The 24,809-nt window shown below is 56.5% G+C and overlaps 1 protein-coding gene across 5 annotated transcripts in view; it reads left to right on the plus strand.

The window, feature by feature from the left end:
- Positions 1–24,809, plus strand: part of KCNAB2 (potassium voltage-gated channel subfamily A regulatory beta subunit 2) — an 84,460-nt gene that overhangs the window by 45,056 nt on the left and 14,595 nt on the right. For all 5 annotated transcript variants that reach the window (XM_017653819.3, XM_017653821.3, XM_017653823.3 and 2 more), the window contains 3 exons: positions 14,208–14,251; positions 14,966–15,003; positions 22,157–22,236. In XM_017653819.3, coding sequence (XP_017509308.1) covers positions 14,208–14,251; positions 14,966–15,003; positions 22,157–22,236 — 162 coding nt within the window. The remainder of the gene's footprint in view (positions 1–14,207; positions 14,252–14,965; positions 15,004–22,156; positions 22,237–24,809) is intronic.

Here is a 24,809-nt window from a genome sequence, read left to right on the forward strand (position 1 = left end):
TCAGACTTCCGGCCTCCAGAACGGGTGGGGGGTGGGGGAGAATCTATTTCTCTGGTATGAAGCCCCCCACTTTGTGGTGCTTTGCAATGGAAGCCCCGGGGAACCCCACATGGAGTTGGGGGAGGACGGACTAGCCTCTTCACCTGCTGCCCCGCGGAGAACCGGCCCCACACCTGCGTCCCACTGCACTTGCGAGGGGCCCCAGACCCGGAGCCGGGCATCCCGCACAGAGCCCAGAAGCCTCTGGCACCTCTGGCAAAGGCTGCCGCCCCCGCGCGGCCCTTCCTGCAGCTGGTGTTTCACTGCGCCGCGCCCGGGATTTCTGGTAATCCGGCAGCGGGGGCCTCTGTGACTACCACCAGCAGTTATTAAAGATCCCAGATAAATCACGTCCTGTGGTTAACGCTCCCCGTCAGCAGTACGGCCGGGATGCAGCTAAACTTGGCCTTAAATATTAATATGAGAGAGATAATGCCTCCAGATAAGCAGTGCTCAGCGGAGCAAGGAGACGACTGTGCCAGGGGGCTGGGCATTTTATCAGCTGACCTGAGCCTGTAGCTGGCAAAAAGCTGCCTTATTAGCTTCCCCGCACCCACCCACCCCCACCTTTTTTTAACCATCCTCAACTCTTGCTGTTTAAAATCATGCATTGGATTCTTAAGTCCGCACAGCCTCTGTGGAAGCGCCCCTTCCCACACCCCCCAGCTACAGTGACAGGAGGGTCCAGAGACGTGGCCTCCGACGGGCCGGCTGGAACAGGACCTGGGCGCATGCGGCGGCGGCTGGGCACTGGCCTTGGCTCCGTTGCGCCCTTCCCCGCTCCCCGCGCTTCCGGAGGGGCTGGGCCCTTGCCTGCCTCTGATTTCAGCTCGGACCCTTCTTCCCCCCATCCAGGATGCCCCTTCCTTCTGCATCTCGGACACCCCGAGCTCATTCCCTCTGCAGGTCCTCCCACTTTCTGTTCCCCCTGCCTGGCAGGTGGCTCCCCCAGATTTTCACACAGCGGGCTCCCTCCCACCAGTCACCTCCTACCTCAGAGAGGCTTCCCTGGCCACCCTCCCTAAATAAATGCCTAATGAGTCATCCTCACGCCCGGCCCAGTCCTTTTGTCAGTTGCACACCGCCCACTGTCTCTTACCTTGTTTTTGCTCAACTGCACCCGCTGGGAGCAGGGCCTTCCTCTCTTCTTAGCACCTAGAACATTCCAAGCCTCTGTCATTAGTGGCTGAAAGGTGTTGAGTGGTCTCAGTCTCAACCCACTTCCCATAATATCCCCTTGCAATGTGTCTGCTTCCTGCTGCTTCCCCGACAGTGGGGCTGGAACCTGCATCCGAGCCACTCAGATGCAGACCCTTGTAAGGAAGGCAGGAGCCCTGGCAGTGTGAGGGGTCACAGTGCCGGCAATTTCTGACTCTCAGTCATGGGCTCCTGCCGGGAGGGGCAGCAGGCGTTTGTGATCAGTATTTGGCTTGTGGTCCTGCTCACTGAACAGACCCTCCCTAGTTGCTTGGTTATCACAGGCGATCCATTACAGCTGGGCCAATCCAGGAAAGCTTCCTGGAAGAACTGGAATCCAGGTGTGTCTTAAAGGCCAGAGAGGAACCGTGGGTGGATCAGTCTAAGGAGGCTACGCAGAGGCAGATCCACCTTGAGAAGGGGCCTGGCTCAGTTTCCTGAGGCTGCTGTAACAAACACTGCCAACAGTGGCTTAAAACAAGAGAACTGATTCCCTCCCAGTTCTGAGGCCACAAGTCTGAAACCCAGGTGTAAGCCCCCTCTGAAAGCTCTAGGGGAGGGTCCTTCCTGCCTCAGCAAGCTTATGGGGGCTGCCGCAGCCCCTGGATTCCTTGGCATACAGACAGGTCACTCCAGTCTCTGCCATTGTCATGTGGCTGTTTTGTGTGTGTGTGTCTGTCTGTCTGTGATTTAGGGCCCACCCTACTCCAGTAAGTCCTCATTTTAACTTGATTGCATCTACAAAGATCCTATTTCCAACTCTGGGGCCCCGTCACAGATACAGGAGTCAGGCCCCAGCACGACACTCTAAGGATACATCACAGCCCACAGCAGGACCCGAGGGCTGACTCAACGCCCAGAGCCTGCAGGCAGGCACGTTGGTGGGTGTCTGGGGAGGAAGCATAACTCCCCGGCCACCTGTGTGACCTCGGACGAGCCGCCCGGCCTCTCCACACCTGTCCCTCACCTGGAACGTGGAGACTATAGTCACTGTCTCATAGAATCGTCCCTTAGGGCTGACTTAGTGACAAACACAAAGCTCCAGGCATGGCTCATGGTGAGAGAGAAACCCTAATTTCGGGATCTTGCACTTGGAGACACAGCTCCCCAGTGTCCTGTGTGGGCAACAAGCAGATGTGGAAGGAAAGGTGGTGGCTAGACCGGCCAGTCGTCCTGGAAGAGCTGCCAAACCATGAATGGGGCTGGGAGGAAGCCAGCCTGCGGGGGCGGGATCTCGTATGGGTCTCCATGGGGCACCCGCCCGGCCCTCCATGTCAGCTCCCCGTGGCCTGTTCATGCAGGGACTGCTCCTGCTGGCAGCAGCCGCCACCCCATGGGCCTGGAGATGGCCGTCCCTCTGCAGGTCTCAGGCCCCTACATCCCCAGCTTCCCTGCTTTATGAGGACATAGCAGCCTCTCACTCCCCGCCCCAGGCTGCTCTGCCTGGAATGGGGCAGGAGGAGGGGGCCAGTGATCCAGGCTCAGGTGCTGGTGGCCTGGATGACAGCACCACATAGTGCCTCCCGCATCGTCCCAGCCATGGGAATCGGGGGATGGGATGGGATACCTGTGAGCAGTGCAGATCCCCAGGCCCCTACGCAGAGATCTGAGGGCATCCACCCCCAAGAGGCTCTTTTGTTCCGGCAAGGATGGGGTGGCAACCCCAGGATGGTTGCTTTTGTGTTGTCCACCTGGAAGGGCAGGGTCCGCACAGCACGTGGCTCGCCTCCTGCCTGCCGCCCCCTCACAGTGAGGCCGGACCCAGCATGAGCCTGGCCGACCGGGCCTCCCTGGGCCTCATGGATGTCTCTGGGCACAGTGGCCGGTGCAGCAGGCGCCATTTAAGTGTAGGTCCTGTGGCCACTGTGGGTGGTGGTGTTATTAAGCGTCAGGAGCGCTTCTGAGGACGAGTGAGAAGAGGGACAGGAAGTGCTCTCTCAGGACTCGCACAATCGCTGCCACATGACCGCAGCTAAGAAGCACAAGGGCTGATTTTCAGCCGGTTCACTTTTTGCTCCTTTTATGGCTGGCAGCACAGGACAGGATTAGGGAGTGAGCTCCGGAAGGAAGCCACACTCAGCGCTCAGCCCTCAAGGGCTCTTCGGCTCTTTACCTACCAGATGATACCTCCTCCAGGAAGGCCACTGGTCTGCTACCATTTGCACTTAGACCTTTCAGGGGCCAAGGGCCTCCCATCCCACCGCTCCCCTGAGGCAGACCCCAACTCTTCAGCACCTGCCCCCTCCCTTGGGCAGGAAGGCATCTTGAGTACAAACCATGCTTTCTTCAGCGCTGTCAAGGCACGAAAGGCGCCTCGTCTCTGCCCGGCACAGCGGCCCGTCCTCACACCTGAGCCCATTGCTCTGCCGTCTGCGCCTTTACAAGCCGTCTTTAAGACTTCCGCTCCAGCCTTGAGGCCTCCACAGCCACTTTCTGTGCAAGGAGGGTCCGCCCCCTCCCGCCACCATGGGCACCATCTTGGGGAAAGGACCTGGCTGGGCCCCAGCTTCCCTGCCCCTCCATGCCCTCCTGGGCAGACCCAGGCAGCTGAGTCAGAAGCGTCCATCCCAGGAAGCTCTCTGTAGCGGCATTCTGTGGACAGAGAGCAGCGCTCTCATCGGGTGGCCGTGCCCCTGAGGAACCACAGCAGCAACTGGCCACTTGGTTTCCACAGCAGCAGATACTAGAGAGGTGGAAAAAGAACCCCAAGATCTGCTGTGCGTCAAAATCAGCCATGCACACTTGATGTTTCCGCCCCGCCTCAAGTCGACCAGCATGTATCTGGATTCACCCTCATCTCTGCCTAAACATGTTCGAAACGAGAGACCCTTTTGAGGTGACATTTAATTTTGTCAAGTCTTTTAAGCTTGCTTTCAGCTTTCTACTCTTATCTGATTCGTACAACTTTCTGAAAATACTACCCTTCGTGATCCCTGTTTTGAGTAAGTGGAAAATTAGACTCTGTCCAGCTTTTGAAAACCCACCTGCCCACCTATTCTGCACATTTGTCCCAGATTCCCCATGAGAGTTCTGAGTTCAAATATTCATTCCGATCATCCCCACGACACATTACAAGGGTGGGGGCAAGGGCCGGGTTCTGGCACAGGGCCCCACGTGGGAGTCCTACCGCTGGCTGGGGCGGGGGCACTTCTCGCTGAGGGGACCCAGCAATTGGCTCCGAGCCCCCTCATGTCACTGGGTGAAGTGTGGCTGGCAGCACTTGGAGAAGGAAGAGGTTGCTGGTGCTTGGAAGGTAGCTTCGCACCACATGGACTATCTGAGCTGATGTGAGAGGGTGACCAGGAGCTCACAGGCAGAGAAATGGGAAGGGCACGTCTACAGGGAACAGCAAAGGTGAAGGCCCAGAGGCTTTTGAAGCTGATGACTTTTTTATAACAGTTTTTTTGAGATATAATTCATGTGCCATACACACATTTAAAGTACACAGTTCAGCGGTTTCAGAATATTCAGAGTTTTGCAAAAACAACCACAACTTTAGAACATTTTCATGACCCCAAAAAGAAGCCTTGTACCCACATGACCTCTCACTCCACACTCCCACTGTCCCAGACCCTGGCAACCTCTAACCTGCCTTCTGTCTCCACGGAATTACCTGCTCTGGACATTTCATGTAAATGAAATCGTACGACGGGTGCCCTCCGGGACGGGCCCCTTCCACCTGGTGTCATGTTTTCAGGGCTCATCTACGCTGTGATATGTGTTGGCATTTCGTTCCTCCATATGGCTGAGTGACATCCCGCTGTATGGATGGACCACATTTTGTTTACCCGTTTGTCAGCTGATGGACATTTGTGTTGTTTCCACTGTTTGGCTATTGTGAATAATGCTGCTGTGGACATCTGTGCTCCAGGTTTTGTGGGGGCCTATGTTTTCAGTTCTTTGGGCACATACCTAGGAGTGGAATTGCTGGGTTGTATGGTGAGGCAGGAGGCATTTTACACGCTCTAGCGACTAAGTCTTTGTGGGTCTCACTTACTTGGTGCTAAAGCACACCCTCTGGTCAAGACCCCGGGGAATAGTAAGATGCGAGCCCTCATGGGATCTGCTGGTTCACCAGAGCACAGAGAAGTGTACAAGGGGCTCCCTAGGCCACGTCCCTAGGCCAGGTGCATAGGTACCACTCGGGGCTCTTGATAAAAACCCAGCTTCTCAGGCCCAGCCCCAGAGCGCTGATTCAGGACTGGGTGGGGCCCAGGAATCTGCATTTGTGAGAAGCTCCCCTGGTTCCTGGCTGTGACAATCCTGCCTAGACTGAAGTCCATGAGCCCTTGGGGGTGGGGAGCAGAGGCTGCCTCTGCCATCGGCAGCAGGCCTGTGGGCTCCCTGAAGGCCAGGCCCATTGTCTGAGCGCTGGGACCCAGCTCAGGAGGCGCTTAGCTAGGGAGTGGGGTCAGCCCTGCAGGCTGCCTTTCTGCCTTCCCACACCCTGCCACCCAAGGGACTCAGAGAGGGCCCAGTCTGCCCTGGGCACAGAGACCCAGACCGGCCAGGCGCGGTGGCTTATGTGGACAGGTGGAAGAGGGAGACAGAGCTGGTCTGTGGGTCCTGCGGGCCCCTGCTGGCCTCCGTAGGTGGCATCAGCGCCCCTCTGGCAGAGGCACCAGCTGTGGCCTCCCAGGCCTTCTCCTCCCTGGTCCAGGTTCCCAGGGAGGAAGGAAGGGGTACACTTACGGGGCCCGGTGGGGGATGGACCTGAATTCCCACCCCCAGAAAGCCGGCCCTGTGCGCCAAGGGCCTGGGGGTACGCGCTTCGGCCCGCTCACCGAGGACCCCAGCCTGCCGTGAGCACTCTGCCCTGTGAGCTAGACGTGCCCCTGTGATCTGCCCTGGACGCTGAGAACAGAGGCTCAGAGAGGAAGGCATCCATCCGAGGCTGCCCTGCTCTGGGGCAGGGAGGCCAGGACCAGAAACAGTTTTATGCCCAATCTCTGTGTGAGAAAGGCAGGGCCAGGACGGAGAGCAGGCTCCGCTGCGCCAGCCAGGACCTCTCCGGGTGGAGCCCAAGCTGGGAGGCACAGAGCAGCGGCTCAGGCCACGCCCCTCGTTTTGTCAGTAGAGGCCCAGAGAGGGCAGGACACCGCCTGTGATCACACAGCATATTAGCACCAAAGCCTGAGTCAGCCCGCTGCCCACCTGCCTCCCTTTCTGTGCTCTTCCCCAACATTTCGCACAGGGCAGGGTCTCACAGGGCAGTGCTGGCCAGGGCCTGCCCTGCAGAGCAAGCGTGGTGGGCTCCAGGCAAAGCCAGTCCCTCTGGCCAACAGGGGCATCGCTCTGGGTTTAAGGGAGCCCCATGAGCTTTGTTCCTCCTTCCCAACTTCAACCTGAGCCCATGAGCAGGAAAAGGAGAGGGAATGGCGGGGGTGTCTCCATTCACGCATTCATTCATTCACCCCAGCAGTACTTACCAAGCGTCCACTGAGTACCGGGCTGGACCCTGTCTGGCCTCTGGTCCCTCGGCGTTTCTTTCCTAGGGTCTGCTGTGTGGTTATCATCTAGGCAGAGGGGTCTTTACTCCTCCACACTTCTGGTGATTCAGCGCCCCCTTGTGCCAACCCCTGGTGGAAGGCCCACTTCCCTGGGCACAGACCACAGCAGATAAAGCTGCACACTTCAGCCTTCCATCCGGCAGGCTGCCTGCTCGTGGGTCCTGGCTGAGCGGCTGGCAGCCTGAAGCAGTCAGTGCTGGCCTCCCGGGAAACGGGCAGGGCAGGCAGCCTGTGCATCCGCTTCATTAATAATGAATCGCCAGACGCCTCCTGCGCTTCTCACGGGTCACCTAATTGACTTGGGCTCCCACCAAGCCCACCGTGTGCAAAGCCTGGAGTTGGATGCCAGGCTGCCTCCAAGAGGTTCGGGAAGCCTGGAGAAACAGCTGCTCCCTGAAACCCTCTGACTGCCACCCCAGAGAGTAGAGGCAGCGGCCTGCTCAGCCCCCTGGCTGCCTCCCTGACGGAGGCACCCCCTTTCTCCCGTCAGAGCGCAGGGGAGCAGCTTGCCTCCCAGCCCTGCCCACACTGCTGGGCTGGGGCTCAGGCAGCTGGAGCCAGAGCAGTGGGGAGAAGTGGGAGAGGAGCGCCCTCGCCCCATTTCTGCGCTCTGACAAGGTCGTTTCTAGCACGATTCTGGACCCTCCAAGACCACACGGGCTTTTTCCATCGCCGCCTTCGCAAATCCTCGGTCCCGAAGGAACACCCCACAGCTTCTGAGCCTTCTGGGATAAAGTCTTGTCCCAGGCCAGCAGAGAAAGGATTCTGGGGACAGATGACCTCAGAGCCTGGAAGGAGGGCAGATACAGCCGGGAGCTGAGCACCCGGCCTCGGCATGCAGGTGTCCTTCGTGTGCTCGGAGCACAGCCTCAAGGGCCAGAGCCCCGAGGAGCGGTTGGGCCGGCCAGTGGCCAGCAGCCCCAGCCCGGGCACCCGTGGCCGCTCCCATGCCGTGGCCATGGTGGCCCGGAGCCTGGGACAGCTGTCGGTGCAGAGCCTCCCGTGCACTGGCAACATCGGCATGAAGCAGCCCGGGATGAAATATAGGTACAAGGCACGGGGTGGCTTTGCGCGCAGGGGGCGGCCCTCCCTCCCACCCCCACCTGCGAGAGCCTTCAAGTCTGCAAAGCCGTCATCAGGCAGTCTGTGTACTGAGAGGCCAGAAGGGGCTCTTTCTAGCCCTGGCTGGGCCAAGTGCGGAATGAAACCGGGGCTCAGGTCAGCCCCAGGTCCCTCCTCAATCAGAGGGATAAGGTGCATGGTGGCTTCTCTTCCTTCCTTCTGCCTGTTTGTTTCTTTTCTTGGTTTTGGGGTGGGGGGGGCGCCAGAGGTGTGGTTTACAACAGTCACGCTGCCATGTCCGACTCTATGATGCCTCCCTTTCCTGGGAGCCTCGGGGCATCGGCCCTGGAAGATGCCCCATGTGTGGTCTGGTGCCTCTGCAGCGAAGCCCCCATGACAAGCCTTGGTTTGATAGTCAGGGTCCACTGCGTGAACCGTGTGATGGAGTTAATCTCTCCCCAACCCGAGCCAGACCCCGGGCCTGGTTCCTTCCCACCAAGGGCTCAACCCAGGCTGTGCGTGTCCCTCTGCTTGGGCTCAGCCCCCCACCTGGCCCCAAGTTTGCTTGCCATGACTTACGTGTGGAAAGGGTGCAAACCCCGAGGGTCGGGGGTAGGGAGCACCCTGCCGTTCCCTGCATGTCCTCCTTGCCCGGTCAGGGCCTGGCTCAGGTGCTGGGTGAGTGCACCTAGGAGGAAAAAGAGCATTCCTGCTTCTCACAAGAGGCCCCTGGGGGCAGGGGGGCAGGGCGCCCTGCTAGGGGTCCGGCCTTTCTCCCCGTTTCTACACAGAGAGCGCATCACACTTCAAGAGTGGTGTCCCTGCAGAGGGGATTCCAGCAGGACAATCTCACAGGCTGGAAAAGCCAAGTTAGGTTCCCAGGTTTCCCGGAGAAGTGTCCCCAACTCTGCTTTCAGTGACAGTCACGGGCCACCAGCCTCAGAAAAGCCAGAGGATAATTAGTTGTATTTGAGGATAATGTCTGGGTTTCTAGCTGGAATCGGTGTCAACTTGACAGCATTGAGGTAACAGTCTGAACAGCTGAGATATGTAGCTTGACCCCCAACCAATGCCCAAAGGTCAGACTTCATGTGAGAGAAGTGTATCCAAGTCCCGTGACTCCTGGAGACAAGCTCTGGGACAATGCTGAGTCCCTCTGCATCTCTGTCTGTGTCCCTTCCTTCCCTGGGTCCTTGGGGGACATTTGATACTGTTTTATGAGCCTCTGGGGAAAAGGCTTTTGTTCCCATCCTCTGAGTCCCATGGGGACAATCCAGAATGGAATTCTCTGTTCTAGAAACCATGGTGGTTTTAGCTTTTGTTAAGTGAGGATCAAAAATTTAAAGTAAACAAAATATATATTTTTTTTAGTTTAGATACCTGCGACCTGTTGCAACATTTAAGTTACTCCTAGGATCAGCAAAGGAGTTGATATAAATGAGACCACTTCTGAAAACAGGAAGCACTGTTAGTGGGAAGCACAGCTGTCATGATTTGCTGCTAAGATCCTAAGTCCATGGAATGCATTTCAAAGAGCCTAAGTGCTCAAAATTGCATGTGTGTGTATGTACATGTGTGTGTGCATGGGAGGCCACCTGTGCATGTATGTGCACATGTATATGTACACGTGTGCATGGGAGGTTGCAGTGCATATATGTGCATGTGTGTGAGGTACACTTACATCTGTGAGTTGTACATGTGTATGTGGTGCACTGCATATATTTGTGCCTACATGTGTGTGCCTTGTGCACATAGGTGCATGTATATGTGCATGAGGGGCCACCTGTGCATGTATGTGCACAAGTATGTGTGTGTATGAGGGGACGTGCATATATGTATGCATACATGTGAGGGCACTTTGTGCATATATGTATGTACATGTACACATAGCTGCATGTGAGGGCACCTGCGTGCATGTATAGACAGATAAGTGTGTGTAAGTGTGTGTGTGAGGCTACCTGTGCACATATGTACACATGCATGTGTGTGCATGTGAGCACAAGTGTATATATGCGCCTTAATGTGTGCATATGTGTACATGTGTGTGCATGTGAGGGTGCCTGTGTGTATTTGCACACAGGTGTGTGCATGTATACATGTGTGTGCACATACATGGGTGTCTGCGTGTATGTGGCACATGTATGTGGCATATCCAGGAAGTAAGGAGGGCATGACAGTAAAGGGGGAGCTCATTGGGTCGGAGGGCCGCAGTCCGAGGACTAGTTTCAGGTCCCAGCACTTCCTAACTAGAGCACCCATCTGTCCTCACATGTAGCAGGGTCTGGCAAGCTTTTCTAGGTGGTGTCAGGGATGAAGGGGGATTCATACCCACTTAGGATATGTAGTTTCATAGTGGCTGAAATGAGAGCCAGAATCCAAACCATTGGGTGCCCTTGCTGAGCATGGGGTTCATACCCTACGGCGTTCCTGCCACATGGATTACCCTCCCCACCCATGACAGGCCCACCCTTCAGGGTTCCTGCCCCATAGGTACCCCCACACGTGCGAAGCCTTCCCCACAGGGTGCCTTCCCCACCTGGTTGCTCCATAAAGACTGTCCCCGGGCCACAGCCAGGGTGCAGGTGGGGCTGTGGGGGGGCCTGATCCTAATCTGCCCCCAACTCCGCTCACCTCCTCAGGAGCTGGCCCTTCACAGCCGCTGCTCCAGGACCAGGAGGAGGCCTCCAGCCACCCCAGGGTGCCACATTCCTGCCAGAGCACCCAGGGGCGCTCTGTGTGGGGGCAAGGGGCCACCTAGCCCTGCAAGGGGAAGCCTGGAATCTGCTCCCAGGGCCTGGGCTTTTCGGCTCGGTCACCCCAACATGCATCTCTGGGGCCCTGCAGCTGCTGCTGAAATCTGAAGATAAAGCCCAAGAAGCCCAAGCCCGTCCTCAGTGACCTGAAACCTGGGGACCCCGCAGACATGTAAACAGATAAGCACCCCACACATCTGAGACAGTGGCTGGAACCTCCCAGCTCCTGGGCATCAGACCAGCCCACCCAGGATATGTTCCATACCTGCTCAAATGTGTGTCCTCCCACGTGGCTGGAGCTAAAGGCCAAGAACTATTTTTAAAGGATCTGTGATTGCCCAGAGTCTGAGACACGGGTTTACGGGTTCAGAGCGTCAGGAAGGGCATGATGGGTGTCCTGCTTTCCTCCAACAGAGGTGTTCGATCCAAGTCCTCATTGGCATTTTCCCAGCCCACAGGACACATGTGAGGCAAAGTAATAGAGACCCACATTATTTGGGTGTAGAGAGTTAGGCAGCTATTTTATAATTGAATTAGCGGAGAAAAACGTGTAGGGAACGACGTTCACATCCTGAAAGTTGCACATGGCAGCGTGTTCCTAGCCCCGGCCCCGCTGAGGCTGTGTCTGGCGCTCTCCCCACCCCCGCCGAGCAGCCTTACTTATAAAGCTTTTAGCCTGGAGATACGCTGTCCCTTCTCATTCCTTCTCCTGAGGCCTGGCAAGGATGGCAGAACTAATACCGTCATTCTAATGCGGAGACAACTTGGCGGGGCAGTTACAGCATCACACGGTGTCCTAGTTTTGTTAGTAACTCCTGTGGGTGGTGGGTGAGAAGCCGGAGAGCCACACGCCCTGGATCCCCACCCTGGCACAGGGAAACTTTGGGCCTGCCTGGTGGGCAAAGGGTGGCACCCCCTCAGCCACAGATATAGGAGGGCTCGGCCCAGTGCTCTGTGCCCCTGCCTGTTGCTAAAGCACCCCGTCCCCCTGAACACCCAGCATGCCCTGGCATTGGGTAGAAGGCCATGCTGATAAAAGGGGAGTTTTAGGAGGCCACCACACCTGGAACTTGGCGCTCCACAGAGCCTGGCCAAGAAAGCGGCCCCCCCAAGGCCACAAGCCGGGCTGGATTTGCAGATAGGGGCCCAGCCTCCCTTCTAGCACCTGGATTAATGCAGACCAGGTGCTCAGGGGCTCTGTGAACCCCAGGCACTGCACACAAGGTTCTGAGGGTTTCCTGTCCATGCTCACTTCTAAGGAGGGATCTATAGCCTTTATTCGTTTCTCAACGGGGTCTATGCCTGAACAATTAAGAACCACTGATCAGAACCTTCAATCCTTTCGGCTGCATTACCAGGCTAGGCTTATAAGCAACATTCTAATTTCTCATCACTTCCTAGGTGGTGTGGGAAAAATTACCTAAGCCGTTAAGTAGACCTGGCTTGACACAGGGTCTATAGATGACTTAGTTGGGTCTGTCTTTTTTTTTAATTACTTTAATGCTAATTTATTTCAACACAACAGAGCATAAACTAACTTTCGACTTAGCAAGCAACATCAATTCAAACATGCTCTAAGCATGAAAGAAAACTTCTGAATAGTGTCCTTAACTACTCAGCCCTTAGATTTCCTACACATGGTATATTATAAATCTCTAATAGCGAATTTGAAGCTACATCAAGAATATTCTAAGTATCCTTCCCAGTTTTACTGAAATATAATTGACTTACACCATCGTATAAGTTGAAGATGTACAATGTAATGTTTGATGCATGTATATATTCTGAAATGATTCCCACCATCAGTTAAGCTACACACAGCACAGAGTTACACATTGCACGTTTTTTTCTAGCAGTTCCCAGGGCAAGTTGCTGTGGGTTGGAACATACAGGCAATGCTGGCAGTTTCTCACAGAAGAAGCAAGGCCTCCATCCGTGTTCTGAGCTGTCTGTCTCTCTGGGAAACGAGACACATGCCGATTCAATGTTCTGTAACAATGCGCTCAGGTGCACGTGTGATCTCATTTCTGTTTTTATGGCAGCCCCATTGAGAGCAGCAGCACTGCGAGCCCATCCTGCTGATGGGCACACTGAGGCCCTGGGCAGTCACCTAACAAGCCCAGCGTATACAGCTAGAAAGGAGGAGCCAGGACGTGAGCCCTGGCTTCAGAGCCTCTGCCCCAACCCGCTCCCCACCCTAAAGGGGAAACCAGCTGTTCTTACCTACACGTTTAGGGAAAAGCCCCAGCACTCCCTGTAGGGACAGCAGGCCAGCAGCTGGGCTGACCTTAATGGGAAATTTGAAAAACAAGCGGGGTGATCTAGAACTGCCTTAAATTTGGCAACACATCAAACTTTGCAAACTGCTTACAAGTCTGTTACATCCACGAGCCCTGTAATATGGGTGGGGCCCAGGAATCTTGCAGGGAAACCAAGGCTGCAGAGGGTCAAAGTGGGCCCCTGTCAGAGAGGGATGGGTCTGGCTCAAGCCCCATGCCAGCTTTCCAGAGGGGTGGGTTTGAGTGGAGAAACTGGGGGCCCAACACCCACTGAAGTTTTAAGTGGGGGTGGCCCCAGGGAAATGCCAGGGGGCCCTCTCTGGCTCTCAAAATTTGATTTCCTAGGACTGCGATGCCAGAGGTAGTTCCATAAGGGAGTGGATTCCCACCATGCCACTTGTAAATTTCACTGTCTGAGCAACTCACATCCTGTGTCCCCCATAAATGGGGGAGGAATGCCACCATGGTGGGGAGGGTTCAGAGCCGACCGCCTGGTGGAACTGCCGCCCCGGCACTCCTGGGCAGGTCTAGTGTGCTCTCCCGTAAAATGGGAACATCACAAAAAGGACGGCGCCTACCCCCACAGAGCTGTCGGGGAAATCGGTGACAGGATGTTTGAGAACCACCCTGCTGGCTGCTGTCCCCGCAGCTCTAGCCAGCCTGTGCCAGGACAGACAGACATCCCGGTCGTCAGGGTGCTGCCACCCTACTTGCCCCACAGCCCATTCATGGGGACCCTGGGAGGCGCCTTGGTGGCCCATGATGGAGTCCTGGGTGGCCCTGCTGCTGTGGCCCCCAGGCCTGGTCAGGATGTATGCTGCCCTGGAGGTGGGTCACCATGGGGGCTGGAGACACACCCACCACGGAGCAGCCATCTGCCCCCATTCCTACTGCAGTGGGACTGGGCCGATAGCCCCAGGTGACAGGTGATTAACTTTTGCTTTGACCTCCAGACAGAGGGAGCCAGGATACACAAAATCACAAACATGACACTCTGAAGAAAGAGAAGCTTCCAACGTGGAAACACCCTGTGGCCGGGCCCCCTAAGCCTGAATTAATCTTGTTTCAAACCCCTGAAACACGACAGCGTCCATCCCACTGTTCTCTCTCTGAGGTGGCTCCCAGGCCACACCGTGGTACCAGCATGGCGTGTCCCAGCAACGTGGCCGTCTGGTGTGTGGGTGGACAGCTGGCCCTTTATGCCAGGGGCCGCCAGAGAGCAGAGGCCGCTCTCCAAAGGCCTTCAGAGCTTCAGAAGATGTGTTGACTGGGCTGAAGGGGTGGGGAGGGCCGGGCACCGGGAACTGAGGGCACTGACTGGCAGCACTGTCCGGCCACCAAGAACTCACACCACGTTTGTTTTCCAGGAACCTGGGCAAGTCAGGCCTGCGGGTCTCCTGCCTGGGGCTTGGTGAGTGTGGGCGCCCTTTGGTCCAGCGCCACCCAGGGAAGCAGAGGCTGCGGGGGTGGGGGGTAGGTGGCACCCAGAGCCAGGATTGGCGGGGGGCTCAGCTGCCATGGTAACCAGGAAGAGGAGACCCTAGGTGAGGGACGGAGCTGGAAATACAGCCTCAGCAGGGGAAGCGAGGCAAGACCAGGGGCCCTTTGCACACACACCCCGCCCCACACCAGAAAATCAGAGAGCGCTCTGAACCCACACGTGCCTGGAGGGTGGCTTCTCTCCCTGGCAGCGCCCTCAGAAAGGGCATTTGGATTGACCCTTTCTTCTTTACCTGTTCCCAAGTGGTGCTGTCCCTGTACCGCCCGGTGTGCACGGTGCCTCCCACCCACACAGCCAGGATGTGACTGAGACCTGGCCAGGTCTCAGGGAGCAGTCCCTCGTCAGGCACCCTGCAGCATGTCCCTGGAATAGAGGAGCAGCTTCAGCTTGAGCCCCAAAGAGCATTCCAAGGGCCTGCAGCTGACTGCCTGTCTAATGTCCACTTGGTTCGGCGGCCCCTGAAGAGAGAGAATTTCCCTGAAGGCCAGGTGTCTACACATGCTGAGGACATGCCCAGCATGTCCTATGGCTGCCCTGACCCCTGCAGCCTGAGGTCCGAGCACCCCAGGGAAGTCAGGCTCCCTGGGGAGGTCCGCTGACTTGAGTTTGTGTGTCTCCTTCCAGGAACATGGGTGACCTTCGGAGGCCAGATCACCGATGAGGTAAGGCCGGGTCCCCTCGGGCCCCCCCAGGTCCCAGCAAGGGCTGCCCACGCCAGGGCATGCAGTAAAGGCAGCCGCATGAACCTGTGAGCCGGCGCACACAGCAGCTGCTGCGTGTCCTTCCTGTTCCTCAAGGCTGCCCTGCCCTCTGGAACACCGGGAAGGGTGGGCCTCAGCTGCAGTGGCAAAAGGAGATAGAGGCTGGGGCAACTGTGGGCGTTGGGGCTTCAGCATGTCCCCTAAAGGCCCAAAACTCAGGTTGCTCACCTGCATGACACCTGTTCTGCCGTCAGCCAGGAAAATTCAGGGAGTGCACATTTTCCAAATTACAAAGCCCTGTGCAGTTTCTAAGCTGCTCCTCCAGAGTATGGCCACATGAATGTGAAACTTTGATAAATATCTGTTGAGTTCATTTAAAATGCAGATTCTGCAAATTTTGCAGCAAGCTGAAGACATTAAATTCACATCTACAAGCTCCTAATGGCCCGTTTCCCAGGGTTACTAGAAAGTACCTGCTGGGGCTTCTCTCCTCACACTGGGGGTCCCATGCTGCCAGCATCCCCGGGTCTGTCCTGGAGAGGATGGTGCATGCCCAGGCTGGTGTGCGCCTGTGGGCAGGGAGCAACTGTCCTGGGAATGAGTACCGTGGCATTGCCGGGAGTTCTGCGTGTCTGCCCCACTTACGGTGGGAAACGTTGCACTTAAAAGTTAACGAGTTCGCTTCAGGCCTGTCAGCTGTGATTGCTCAGTTAGTTTTCAAAGGAAGAGCCTTGCTTCCATCAAATCTAAATGCATTTAATTCTAGATGCTTCTGTTCCTTTTTCTTTTTATGACAGTAGCCAGTTATTGAGATACTTGCCCTTGCATTGAGGTGCTAGGCCCGGGCTGTCTCAGGGTAAAGTCAGGAGATGTTGTGGTGCAGGGAATTGTCTCACCTTCAGCCACCAGCTTGGTCCTGAGTGATACGCATAGAAGGCCGGGGCCCTGGAGCCCATGTGGTGCGAGGTCACGTCTGACCCGCCTGTTCCCCTTCTGAGAATTCTGTGAAGTGTGACATCATTACTAAAAGTCATTAGCTACCCTGTGTGTGCTGTCATTGTGGGAAGAATACAGACAAGTGGCTGGATGGTAACCATCCAATTAGGTGACCAACAGACCCTTCGCCTCCAAAGAGAATTGATTAGTGATCTGATGGCAGCCTTGGCTGGCTCCGCCTCTACCATGTCTCCATCAGGGACATAGTGACATGTGTGACGATATTGTAAGTCATTTCCAGATGACACAAAGCTGGGACGACAATGGTTATAACAGGTGATGGATTCTGGGTTCTAAAGGGTCCTGCCAGGTAAAAATGATTGAGTGAAGAAGCAAGCAGAATTCTTGTATTAAATCCTACAGTTGGTGTCCAAAAAAATCAATGCACCAAGTCTGGGGGGGGCCCACCTCTCCACAGTGCAGAGGAGAAATGCCGGGCTTTTATTCTGTAGCTGGCTGCCTGCTCAGTCTGAGCCGGCATGGTTGGCGCCACCCAGAATCAAGGACCATCCTGGGCTGCCGAGGAACACGTGTGCTGCCTGAACCCAGGGAGGCCACGGGTCCACTGGGCCTTCCAGATAGGTGGCCCCGTCTGGAGCACCAGATTTCTTGCTAAACCCTTGTCCAAAGAAAGGCACTTGACATGCCGAGGAATCCAGAAACAGGGTCCTGTCTCTAGAGCTGCCTCCTACGTGCAGGCACCATGACCAGAGGCCAGGGAGACACAAACGAGGTGGGTTTACTGTGGCACAGGGGTGTTCCGTGGCAGGACTCTGAGACAGGCAGCGAGCAACACAGCCTGCAGGCCGAATCGGGCCCCCAGCCTAGTTTTTTCTTTTCCTTTCCTTTCTTTCTTTTTTTTGAAATTAAATATATGAAACATAAAATTTGCCACATTCACCATTTTTTATTGTGGTTAAATATGCATAGCGTAACGTTTCTCATGTTCCCCATTTTCAAAGGCATCAAGTACATTCACTTGGCTGTGTAACCATCACCACATTTATTTCCCAAAATTTTTATCACCCCAAACAGAAACTGTACCGTTAAGCAGTAACTCCCCAGCCCCTGGTAACCACTCATCTACTCTGCCTCGCTGAATTCTGCAGCCCGTTTTTGTAAATAAAGTTTTATTGGCAGGCAGCCATGTCTGTTTGTTTGCATACTGTCTGCGGCTGCCTCAGCGATACAAAGGCGGAGTCGAGCAGTTGCCACAGAGACCATGTGGCCCGCAAAGGCTAAAATATTTACTCTCTGGCCCTTTACAGCAAAGGTTTGTGTCCCCTGGCCCCCGCATCCCATGGGGTCTCGGTAGCTGTCTGCAAGTATCTCTGGGGCTGCAGTGGGCCGGGCAGAGCGGAACGTGTTAGTGAACCTGAAATCACGTGGCCAAGTATCGGAACTGCCTTGGGCAGTCAGGTTTCCAACCTCTCGCTCAGGGCCCTTTCTGTGGCCTCCCACAGCTGCTCAGGTAGAAAACACCTCTAAAGAGCACATGTTCAAGGGCATAAAAATCTCAATAGTGGCTAAGAATTTTACATGTATCACAGCCCCCAATCCTCTGTCAACCCAGGGAGACGGGCGGCGTTACTCCCACAGAGCCAGGGACACTGAGCAGGTGCCCGAGGCCCACCTGAAGGGAGGTGAAGGGGGACCCCAGCCTGCACCCTTGTCTCAGAGCTCACAGCCAGCTCTCAGCTCTGGGGTACCCGGACTGGGGAGGGATGGATTCTGTCTCCGGGGTTGGGGACATGACAGGGAGGCAGCCCTCAGATTCCTTCTGTCTTTAGTTTCTGGGTCTCTGACATTGGAAATAACCAGAGTCACAAAACAAAGACTCCATTACAGAAAGCAGTTTGCACCACAGGGCAGAAGTCTTTAGAAGCCACGTTTTGAAGGATGACCTGGGGACAGACCCTGAGAGTGCATGCGCACAGCCGTCTGTGTGGTAGCCTGGCAGGGGCACCAGGAAACGTGAATATTCCTGCGGAGAAGCCTGGAAGGAGGATTACACCAAAGTCCTAGCAGTGGAAAAAGAACGAACTGCACAGGCCTGAAATTCCAATGGCCCCATTCTCCCTCTAGCCCAAGGCGCTGTCCTTGGTAATGAGGACTGTGCTTATGTCTCTCTGCTGAGAGACAGGTGAGATGAGGAGGGCTGCCTCTGGGTCAGAGCCTGCTGCCACCTCCCAGGCTCTGCCGGGGCCTCCGAGGCCTGCTTTCGGCAGATTCGCCAGCTTCTCTCCTCCACGGGGAACTAGGTGTGTTCACAGGCCCACGATCTACCGCCAGGCCACGAGGCCCTTGGTTCCTTCTCCATGACCAGGAGGACAGCATGCCTCCCTGAGCGGGCAGAGCAGAGCAAGGAGAGGATGGGGCAACGAGGAGGTGGAGGCCTGGTCTGGAGGCCCCCAGAGCAGCTAGAGGACGCTCGCCGCCCAGTGCATGCCTGCTGAGCGCCTGCTGAGCGCCAGGTCCCGGCCCTCGGACTGCGCTCTCTGTGGAGAGGGGCGGTCAGCACGCCTCATCCCCCAGGGGTGAAGGGGCAGTGTAGGGTGCTCGGTGTCCTGGGGCTTCTGCAGCAAACAACCATCAGCTTTGTGGGTTTCAAACATCAGAAATTTATTCTCCCAGCCTTGGAGGCCAAAAGTCCAAAGTCAGTGTCCCTGAGCTCAAATCCAGGTGTCTCAGGCCCAAGGGGGGGACCCTTCTTCATCCCCGCAGCCTCTGGTGGTGGCTGGGAATCCTCAGTTCCAGCTACGTCATTCCTGTCTCTGCTGCTGCGGCCACATTCCCTTCTCTCCTGCCCATGTTTCGTCTCTCGCCGCCTCCCTCTTTAAGGACATTGGTGGTGGCATTAGGGTCCACCTGGAAATCCAGGATAATCTCCACATCTCAACACCCTTAATTTAATCACATGTGTAAAGGCCCTTTTTCTACCTAAGGTGACATTTTCGAAGATGCCAGGGACCTGATACCTTCAGGGAGCCATGGTTTAGTGGAGCAGAGAGAAGACAGACAGGAGGACTGGGGGCCTTTTATGCAGGGTGGCCAGGGAAGGTGGAAGTGTGCGGGCCACAAGATCGTGTGGAACGCATGCCAGGCCAAGGGACAGCGTGTGCCCGGCTCTGTGACCCTTGAGCAGAGTTGGTCAAAACATGGGGTCAGAGGGGAAGGAGCAGGTCTAGTGGGGACTTTGGCTCAGACACCCATGGCAGGCCCCTGGAGGGTTCTATCAAAGAGGAAATTTAACTTAAATTAACTCTTACAAGGCTCCCTCCGGCTGGGGCTGCTGGGCTGAGGATGGCCCATCTGGGGGGGTGCTTCTCAGGTTGTGGTGTTTGCACAGATTCCCTGGAGGTCCAGTTAAAATGTAGATTCTGATGCGATAGGTGTGGGGAGGGCCTGGAAGCACGCTTTGCCTGGCTAGGGTGTCAGCAACGAGGACAGGACAGAGAGGGTTAGAGGCTGCCGTAGAAGCCCAGCTGCAGTTGCCCAGCTTGGACCAGGTGGGCGCAGGGGAGGTGGGCAGGAGATGTCAGACTCTGGGGCAGGCAGCTGACAGGGTAGGCTGAAGGTTTTCATGCTGAGGTGAGAGAAGGGTGGAGGAAGGAGGGCTCCAGGTGTCTGACCCAAGCACACCATGGGAATCCCGAAGGTGTGGCAGCCCGCCCCACCAGCACACCAGCCCCTCTGCCTGCAAGGTCCCCAGCTCCACCCAGTCTCCCCACCTGACAGACTCCTAACCACCCTTCAAAACCCGCCCATAAATTCTGACACATGCTACCCCATGGAGGAACGTTGGGGGCATCATTCTAAGTGAAATAAGTAAGCCAGTCACAAAGGACGAACTCTGTGCAGTCCCTGGAGGAGTCAAACTCAAGAGACAGGAGGTGGGAAAGGAATGCGGACAGAGCTCAGTTTAGGAAGATGAAAAGGTTCTGGCAGCGGGTGGTGGGGACGACTGCACAGCCACGTGAATGTGCCTAATGCCACTAAAGTGGATGCTTCAACACGGCAACACAGCAACTTTCAGGCAGTGTATATTTTACCAAGTTTTTTTTTTTAATAGAATAAAATTTAAAAAACCAAAGATCTCCAAGAACTGATACGGGTTGATTTCCAGGATGTTAAGTGAAAAAAGCCGAGCATAGAAGGTGTGCTACACTCCTTGTAAGCAAGACGGGGGAGTAAGGAACTACATGGGGTCTGAAATATGGAAATAAAAGCCCAGCCCTGCCCCACCTCGACTCACAACCCTCCCCAGGAGGCAGTGGGCACCCCCACACTGTCTGTAGGCCCCTTCAGGGCCCAGCACCCAGCGCTCTCCTGTGCTGAGCTCAGCGGCTGGGTGGGATGCATCCCAGAAAAGTCAGGATGGAGGCAAGGATGAACCAGAGAAGGAGCCTCGTGAGCCTGGAGCCTTGGAGACGGAAGAAAGGAGCCCGGAGACGGAGCAAGGTGCCCAGGAGGAGGAGAGGAGCCTCCACGCACTGGGTACAGTTGTTCTTGTGTCCAGCGCCCAACGGGAGGGAGAAGAGGAGCCGGCCAGCCCTGTGCGGGTCAGGGACAGTCATCTGCCATCTGGCCCTACAGCCCCTGCCTGGGCTTTCTGACTCAGACAACAGCAGCTAATGGACCAGCTTTGGCCTGCTTGGTATCGGAAATCTTTGGGGCTCATTGCCAACATCTGAAAATCAGAAGATTATTACCACTTCCAGAATACCCTGGATTTCTGGCTTCTCTTGAAAAATCAAGGGATCTGGCCCCGCCAGGCCACCTTCCCACAGGCAGCTCTTGGGCATGTACCCCCTCCTGCCATCTGTGATCCTCATAGGCACCAATACCTGCCTGGCCTCAGAGGACTCTGAGTTCAGCATCGAGAAGATCGCAACTGCCCGCCAGGCTGGCCTTCAGCCCTACGGTGTTTGAGGGCTACATCCCCTGGGCTAGCTGGGGAGGGAGGCATGGTGCTTGGAGCTGAGCTCTGAGAAGTGGGGGCAGGGAGTTTGCCCTGGGGACACTCAGGGTCACCTGCACTGTCCAGAGGACCCCAGAGTTCGGGGGCCCCTTCTCTATGGCATCTCGGAGGGGGCTGTCAGCTGCAGGCGGGCTTCCGCCAGCTCCTTGACCCTTGCCCCCACTACCAGTCAGTGTGGAGCGTTAACTCATCCTTACAGCAGCCTGGGGGGCAAAGCCTGGTCGGTGGTGTGTTCAGACCGGGACCCACTCCTCAGCCCCTGCCTTTGGGGCACTGGAGAAGCCAGCGGAGGACAGGGTGCTAGCTGGGGACAGCGGTGTCTCCATCTGCAAACAATGACACCGTCCTCATCTTCACGCAGCTGCTGGGAAGGATTTGGGGGTGGGACCACAGGACACTCCCAGCCAGAGTTTTAGAGAGTATTCCTTCTGCCAAACGCGCCTGTGCTCCTGTCGGATGCTGTGCTATTTCCTGGGCCCGCCGTGACAAAGTCCCACAAACGGAGTGGCTTAAAACAACAGCAGTTTATTCTCTGACAGAAATGCAAAATCTAGGTGTTGGCAGGGCCCCACTCCTTCCGAGGCTCTGAAGGCAGGGCCGTTCCAGGCCTCCGTGAGCCCCGCTGGCACCGGTGCTCCTTGGATGGTGGACATGTCACCCCAGTCTCTTCCCCATCTTCACATGACCCCTGCCTGTGTGTGCATGTCTGTTCTGATAAGGACACCACTCCTATGGATTTAGGGACCACCTCAGTGCAGTGTGGCCCCACCTTAACTAATCACGTCTGCACTGACCCCATTTCCTTACATTCTGAGTTCTGGGCGGACATAAATATGGGGTGGGACACTGTTCAACCTAGTATAGGTGCTGGGCCCTTGACGATCCAACAGATGGAGTCCCTGCTTAAAAGAAATTCAGTCTGTATGCTGTGTCTTCATTAGCTTTGTCTTCTTTCTTCTCTGTGGGTCCATTACTGAGAGCTGCCTGTTTGCCTGTCCTGCAGCAGGAGGGGTTGAGAGGGGCCCTGGGTGCAAGGCCTGGACACAGGGTCCTCCCAAGTCGAGAGCTGGAGCCTCCAGGCACCCCCCCTGGGCCGGCAGGACAGTGCCCAAGAGCAGCCATGGGTTCTCGTTTCAGATGGCAGAGCAGCTAATGACCTTGGCCTACGACAATGGCATCAACCTCTTCGATACCGCAGAAGTCTACGCGGCGGGCAAGTACGTGCCTTGTCTCTTGGGGAGTGGGTGGTGCAGGCCGCAGCGCCCTGGGAGGGTGGGAGCTGCTGGTGCTCCTGCCCCGCTGGTTCCCGAGCAGGTTCACAGCGGCGCCACCCACGGCTGCCGACCTTTCTGAGCTAGAAATGGCTTTCGGGGGTATTTTCATGGGGCCAAAATCACAGGACACTTGGCACTGGCCACTTGCTCAGCTTCTGTGTGTCCAGGCACCACGGAGACCACCGCCACCATGCAGCACCGAAGATGCTCTGCTGGGTGACAGTCATGGCTAAGCTGTCGTCCTCCGTGCCTGCGACCCGTGGCAAACCCACGCACCTGGCATTTTCACGTCTTAGTGGTGCCCCGAGGGCTGCAGGGAACAGCACAGGGGAGCTGGAGAGCCCGCGCTCTAGGAAGCACTTCCCATCTTGGCAGTGAGCTTCCTACTCAATTATGTAAAAGCCCTCTTCACCAAGGCCGCTGGCTTCAGTTTTAAAGACTGGCTGTAATCAAATCATCCACTCTCCCGCGTAGGGTTTCCAAAAGTCAGCTTTTGTTTGTGAAGTCTTCCGCCGGCTCTGTGCGCCCTCCCTCTGGTCCTGCTGCCTGGGGCGAGCCAAGTCCCCATCAGCTGGGCTGGCAGCAGCCTGGCGAGTTGTGCCCGGCAACCGCGGGGCCAGCACCTGCCCAGCACAGTTCTGGGTCATCACCTGCTGCCTGCAACGGGGCCTAGAGTGCTGAGAATCAGGAGCCCAGCTCAAGTCCCCACCTAGGGCCTGAGAATCTGACACCCCAAGGGCCTCCACTGGGACCCTCAAACCTCCAGCCCCAGTCAGCAGCCCTCTGCCCTGCTGGATGCCGCAACCCACCGCCAGATCCCTCCAAACAGGCAGCCGCGTCCCATCAAGCTGAAGTGCTTTCCAGAGAGCTGAGCTAAGCCGAAGGGTCAGAGGTGGAAAAGCCCAGTGCCCGTGCCAAGCCCACAGACGCTCCCTGGCCCAAGCCCCCGAGCCTGTTCCCTGGCCTGCTCCTGCCTTGTCTCTGCCGTCCAGGAGAACGTGCCGGGGCAGCTCCACGCACCCCCTCCCGCTCCAGAGCGCCCCGCTCCTTTGTGTGACCGGCATCTCCGTTTCACAGCAGCCACACTCTGCATGTCTGTTGTCTTCTTCCCTTGCTCCTGCTTAACTGGGCACCAAGGGCTGCTTTGCCAGGGCAAGCACACTGGCTCCTGGGCAGCCTCGATGCCTCTCGGAAGCCCCTTGCCAGAAGCTGAAGACTTGGAGCAACTCCCTGTGAGCCACTGTGGCCCTGGAGCCCCCTGCCATCACCCTGCCCTGCCCTCCTCTGCTGGCCCCTGCAGCTCCTTCTCAGTGCAGCCCAGAGATGACCTGCCCCCTTGCCCCTCTTCGGACCTCAGTGCCAGTAGCTGCCCACCTGCGGAAATGGGGCACTGTGTGTCAGGACAGGCCGGGACACAGTGCTCTAGGCAAAGGGCTGCCAGGCAGCTCCGGCGGGTGGTGGGTCAGGCATGGCCCCTCACCAGCCAGACTGCCGAATGCATGTCTTGTTGAGTCCCCCTGCTTCTCATGCTGCAGCGAATGGGGGCACTTCCCGGACTGCTGCAATATTTCTGTGCCCCCTGGACAGATGTCAGCCTTACCAATTCACAGCCACCACAGCTACAAGCCACAGGGTTCGGTTGACTCATTGTCTATAGCGTCTGTCGTCCCAGGACCACCGCTTGCTTTCTGCCTTCCTGATGCTTCGTCCTGGGAATGAAGCGCCAAGGAGTGAAAGGGAGAGGCCCGGAGCTGAGTGCATCTCTGTGTGTCTTGGCGGTAAACGAAGAGCATTCAGAATATATGCTGAGCAACTTGCCAGTCAGAGCCCGTTATTTTTGAGCTGATGACTCAGGCGCTTTTATAACTGGGAAACAGCACTGGGTATGTTCTCTGTCTGCTGTTTTCTGCTCAGAAACATTTTTCTCCACTCGGAAAGTTCTTACAAGTCAATAGAGCGCTGCAGTGCCCAGAGAGGCTGGGAGAGCCCCCCGCGACCCTGGCTGGCCCCAGTTTGCTGCAGGGCCCAGAGTGACGCTAAAAAGGACAGACAGCGGTCAGCATATCATCTGTCTGTCTGTTGTTAAAAGGCAACACACAGGAAGGCCACCCTCACCCTCGGGTGTACGCTGTGCACCCACGCATTCCGCTGGGAATCCAGCTCCTGGCCCTGAGTACGTGTTGATTGTCTCTGAAAACAGAGGATGCATTTGATGAACGGTTAACCTTTTGAAAAATGCAGTTGTCAGGAAACTTCACTCACACAATGTTGCCAGATGCTCCCCGGGTGAATTTCCAGCGGGCCAGGGAAGCAGGATGCCTCTGGCCTGCTGAGCAGGGCATGTCTTGTTCGTTCCCTGAGGAGCCGCAGGGCCACAGCCCACAGCCACCTTGAGGGGACACCCCAGCCACTCCCAGGCCCTCTCCTCTCCCTGGAATGAGCCACCCGAGCCAAGGCAGGCGTGAAGTGCCTGGCTGAGGCACCCAAGGGCCCGTTGTCACCACAGGGTGGGTTTG

The sequence above is a fragment of the Manis javanica genome, chromosome 4 (genome assembly GCF_040802235.1).
Source record: "Manis javanica isolate MJ-LG chromosome 4, MJ_LKY, whole genome shotgun sequence".
Lineage (NCBI taxonomy): Eukaryota > Metazoa > Chordata > Mammalia > Pholidota > Manidae > Manis > Manis javanica.